General features: G+C 59.0%; 1 protein-coding gene across 1 annotated transcript in view; it reads left to right on the forward strand.

Annotated features, from left to right (window-relative positions):
- Positions 1-4,777, forward strand: part of SZT2 (SZT2 subunit of KICSTOR complex) — a 53,510-nt gene that overhangs the window by 38,655 nt on the left and 10,078 nt on the right. The window contains exons 45-59 of the mRNA XM_007468276.1: positions 29-134; positions 221-332; positions 969-1,087; positions 1,200-1,364; positions 1,647-1,731; positions 1,900-2,064; positions 2,154-2,321; positions 2,681-2,832; positions 3,260-3,426; positions 3,520-3,617; positions 3,706-3,838; positions 3,954-4,084; positions 4,216-4,316; positions 4,390-4,566; positions 4,762-4,775. Of these exons, the coding sequence (XP_007468338.1) occupies positions 29-134; positions 221-332; positions 969-1,087; positions 1,200-1,364; positions 1,647-1,731; positions 1,900-2,064; positions 2,154-2,321; positions 2,681-2,832; positions 3,260-3,426; positions 3,520-3,617; positions 3,706-3,838; positions 3,954-4,084; positions 4,216-4,316; positions 4,390-4,566; positions 4,762-4,775 (1,893 nt within the window). The remainder of the gene's footprint in view (positions 1-28; positions 135-220; positions 333-968; positions 1,088-1,199; positions 1,365-1,646; positions 1,732-1,899; positions 2,065-2,153; positions 2,322-2,680; positions 2,833-3,259; positions 3,427-3,519; positions 3,618-3,705; positions 3,839-3,953; positions 4,085-4,215; positions 4,317-4,389; positions 4,567-4,761; positions 4,776-4,777) is intronic.

The following is a 4,777-nucleotide window of genomic DNA, read 5'->3' on the forward strand; positions in this document are numbered from 1 at the left end:
GTCAAAGGCCCTTGCCTCTCTTTCCCAGGCTCCTGGAGACGTCCTGCAGTGAGCGGCCATGGGACGGCGATGCCCTGCCCCCGTCCCTAGCTCTGTCCCGAAGCCAGGAGCCCATCTACTCTGAGGAAGCCTCGGCATGTATCCCCCCACTGCCTAATGCCCCTGTGCTCCCTCATACTCTGCTCCCTGGAGCCGGGCCCTGACCAGAGTTTCCCTGCAGGGTCCTCGTTCCCCCCTGGACATGGCCTCCAGCCGAGGTTCAGATGCTGCTCGTCCTGTGGGCCAAGTGGACAGACATATCCAGCTGCTGGTGCATGGCGTAGGGCAGGCAGGTGAGGGCCATGAGGAGGGGTAGGGGAGTGACCAGATGAGGTTCCAAAGTCCTCTGGGACTTCTCTTCTTCTTATGCCGGCTCATGCTGTGCTCTGGGCTTCTCTCGAGCAGGAGCTGGGTGGGAAAGGACAGGCTCCTGGGATGTTTAGGGGTAGGACCTGTCGCTGACTGAAATGCAGCTTAGGGAAGAGGAGTTGTAAAAGTTGACACCCAGGTGTCTGTCCTGGGTGACTGTGTGGATATAGATGGTGGTACCACTGGCCGGGTACTGGGGCAGGTTTGGGATGAAGATGATGGGTTCGGTTTGGGATACATTGAGCCTGAGGCATCCAGTAGGCAACTGGCTCATTTAATTTATTTATGGCTCAAAAGTGTGCACTAGTCTTGGGCTAAGACTGCGACACATGAGGTAGTTGCTATTATTATCCCCATTGTATTGGGGGGGGGGCACCAAGGCTTTGAGAGGTTAGACTCACTTATCCACGGTCACGTAATGAGTAGCTTGGCAGAACCAGAACCTGGTGTTGGCCGCCTCTGATGCATGGGAGTCTGTTTGAGTCTGGGGTTAAGGGCTGGGATGGGGGTAGCTGGATCCTCCGCCCATGTCCCCACCTTGCCACTGTGGCTGTGTCCAGGTCCCGAGATCACAGATGAGCTGGTGCGGGTTCTGCGTCGGCGCCTGGATGAGGCCACCCTGGACGTCATCACAGTCATGCTCGTTCGGAACTGCAAGCTGACGCCGGCTGATGTGGAGGTCAGCTCCCTCCCAGGCTCCCTGCATGGCTCCTCCCACGCAGCCGCAGGGACAGTCTCCGCGGGAACCTCTTCCTTCATCTCTGACTCCCCTTCCTTCCCTCTCTCTGCAGTTCATCCAGCCCCCAGGAAGTCTGCCCTCGGAGGTGCTGCATCTGGTGCTGCCGCCCTCCTGCAGGCCCTGGCTTCCTGCCCTGGCCTGGTACCTGCGGCAGAATCTGCTCATCTTCCTGCACTCGCCCAAGTACACAGACAGCAACAGCCGGAACCACTTCCAGGTGAGACTGCACACCCACCTCTCCCCACCCGCGTGCACCAGGCCCTCCACCCACCATACACCCTTGCTGTGTAACTGTTTGCTACAGATGCCCCCCGCCAATGTACCTTTGCCCATGGACCTGTGTACACCCAGGCCCCCCTTCCCTGGACTTTATTATCTACCTGTGTCTTCCTGTGCTTCTACGTGTAGCTGTCCCCCACTTCCCCTTGTGGATACCCGTTCCCTGATGGCATTTGTCCATTTGCCTGGTCTTAGTGCTCGGTGGCCGTTCTCTCCCCAGCATCCACTCCCACCACAGGGTGGCCTCCCCGACTTGGACATCTACTTGTACAACAAGCCTGGAGGACAAGGCACTGGGGGCAAAGGTACAGTGCCGGGCCTGGGCCCGTGGCACCACCAGGCATGGGAAAGCCTGTTCCTGTCTCGCGGCTGAGGGCCTTTCCCAGCCTTGCAGCTGAGGGGGATTGGGTGGGGTGGGGTGGCACAGGGCCTGGAAGTCCCAGACCTGAGCTTTCCTGTGGATTTCTACCCAGGGGTCGCCTGCATCACTCTAGCTTTTGTGGATAAGGCGGGAGCCCCCATCTCACTGGCATCATGCCCCCCCTCTTCTCCGGGGCCCCCAGACCCACTGCAGGAGGAGGAATTTGAGCAGCTGACTCAAGTCACTCGCTGCCCAGTCGTGCCGGATAACTCTTCAGGTAGGGAAGCTTGGTCAGAGGAGGTGGTGTTCATTTAATGCTGTAGAAAAACCAGGGACACATCAAGTGGCCCCCATCCTCTCCTCCAGCTCCGAACGGGGCCCCACGGCTTCGACTGGATGTGTGGGAAAAGGGGAACATCAGTATCGTGCAGCTGGAGGAGAAGCTCCGAGCAGCAGCTCGCCAGGCCCTGGCTGATGCCATCATGGAGCTCCGGCTGCTGCCAGCTTCACTATGTACAGAGGACACGTCCCCAGGTATGCAGGGTCTGGAGAACCTCACAGGTCTAGGTGCAAACGTGAGAGCCTGGGGAGACATCGCAGAGGCCCCATCTGAAATACACGTTCACATTTGTCCATCACCTTCCCTGCATCAGCAAGGTGATACGCCTTGGTAGAAACGTGTACATGCTGGTCACTCACTCAGCGGGGGAATATATGGTCAGGAACTCCCTTCACACAAACACACACAGCCATGCACCTTCAACTACATATACTGCCATTCAGGAACAGGTAGAGTAAGTGGCACATCACTCTCTTACCAGTCTTGGGGCTAGATTGTCTGAAATGGGGACTGATGGTCAGTGACAGGAGTCTGTAATGTCTGGTGCCCACAGGAAGTCTCAAGAGCGGGTCACTGGAAACCAAGAGCCCTGCAGGCCGAGCTAGCATCTTCCCCCCTGGCCCTGGCCCTGGCCCTGGCCCTCGCCCTGGCGAGCCTGTGACACCCCCAAGCAAAGCTGGCCGACGTAGCTTCTGGGATATGCTGGTAATGGGAGAAAGGGAGGTGGTGAAGTTGACATCTGCCTTCTTGTCTGCCTCCTGTCTCCCCTACACGCCCCTACAGGCCCTGCCCCAGATCTGTTGTGTAAAACTGCTCTGTGCCTTGTATAGGAGTGTGCAGAGCGGGGCAAGTTCTCACTGATACAGAGAGTGCCTCAGCTTGTTAAGTGCTTTCACTTCCACTTTTCCTGTCGGATCCTCACAGCCTGCACGATTGCAGCAGGCCTTTCACCAGTGAGGCAGCTGAGGCTCCGGAAAGTTGAGTAGCCTGTCCAAGGCTGATTGGCCAGCCTCCAGGGCCTAAACCCGGGCCTCCAAATCCTCCAGGCTCTTGTTACCGTTCCGTGATGCCTCCGTCCTCCGCCCCGTTCCCCTTCCCTTTAGCCCTTCCTCATTCACTGCATTGTTGCCAGAGTAAAACAGAATGTGGGGACTTGGGTTCCCCGAAAACAACTGATGACATTGTCCTGGATCGGCCAGAAGACACTCGGGGCCGGAGGCGTCACAAAACAGAGAGTGTTAGGACTCCCGGTGGGACTGAGCGGGCAGCAGGCCCAGAGTCTGGAGCCCAGAGACAAAGGTGTGTGTATGTGGTCACAGGGGATGTTGGGTGTGTGTAAACACAGCCGTCTTGTATGTGGGTGCAAGGCTGTTACTCCTGCTATGTCTTCAGACGCAGGACCACACAGCTGGAGGAGGGTGAGGCAGGCACCCTGCAGCCTGTGTTTGCTCTTGTCGCTCAGCGCTGGATGGAGTTCATGGTTCAGATGGGTGAGACCCCAGCCCCCCTCCCACCCTTAAGCTCCTGCCCTGGTCCCCATGCCACAGCCCCACCGTGACTTCTGTGTCCTGGATCCAGGATGTGCCTCGGTGTCCAGGAGCTCCACTCACATGGTGTCCCGGTTCCTGCTCCCATCTGTCCTATCTGAGTTCACCACTCTGGTCACCTCAATGGCTGGAGACACCAGTGTCCGCATCTTTGAGCAGCATTTGTGAGTTTGGGGTCTCACGGAAGCTGAGGTAGGAGAGGTGGGGGCCTGGCCCAGGAGGAGATAACCAGGGAATGGGGCCATGGATGGTCTGCTTTCTGTCCGTCCCTCCCACTAGGGCTTCTGAGCCAGAGATCTTCAGTCCTTGTTCCCTTGGACAGCTGGGCCCAACTCCCCACCCGGCAGCTGAGCGGCATCTGCTGCTTCTGGGAAGGAACTTCTCGCAGTGGAGGAGACCCACCCAGCAGGGTGAGGCCACGGCCTGGAGGAGGCTGGGCTCAGAGTGACTGACCCTGGAGCCGCTGACCCCGTGGGAGGCAGGGTGGGATTGAGGGGGATTGGCCCCAAGACCCTCATTTTGCCCCTCCCTGACCCCGTAGCTGCCAAAGCCGTACAGCGCTTCGAGCCAGGAGGCGACGGGAGCTTGGGGCGAAATGCTCCCCGGCAGAGGTTCTTGCTGCTGGAGCTCATGGACAAGAAGGTAGACATGGGGCCAGGGGCTGGCTAGGAGGTGGGGTTCCACGATCCCACTGACGCTGAGCCCTGACTTCCAGCTGCAGCTGCTGACCTACAACTGGGCTCCAGACCTGGGGGCAGCCCTGGGCCGAGCACTGGTTCGCCTCGTGCAGTGGCAGAACGCACGCGCCCATCTCATCTTCTGCCTCCTCAGCCAGAAGCTTGGGCTCTTCCACCACTACGGCCAGTTGGACTTCCCAGTGCGCGACGAAAAGGTGCCTGCTGCTCAGGTTCCCTCCTGTCCTGAGTGGTCAGCTAAAGGAAGTAGCAGTTCGGGGACAGGAGAGGGGACAGGCTGAGGGCAGGGGCAGTGAAGAGGGGGAGTCTGAGAGAGGAGGCCACGGGGGCGGTGGGAGAGGAGGTCTGAGGGCAAAGGCCATGGACCCATTGTGAGGCTCCATCTCTCTTAGGAGCCAAACCCATTCC

Source organism: Lipotes vexillifer, unplaced genomic scaffold, assembly GCF_000442215.2.
Source record: "Lipotes vexillifer unplaced genomic scaffold, Lipotes_vexillifer_v1.1 scaffold661, whole genome shotgun sequence".
NCBI classification, from domain to species: Eukaryota; Metazoa; Chordata; class Mammalia; order Artiodactyla; family Lipotidae; genus Lipotes; species Lipotes vexillifer.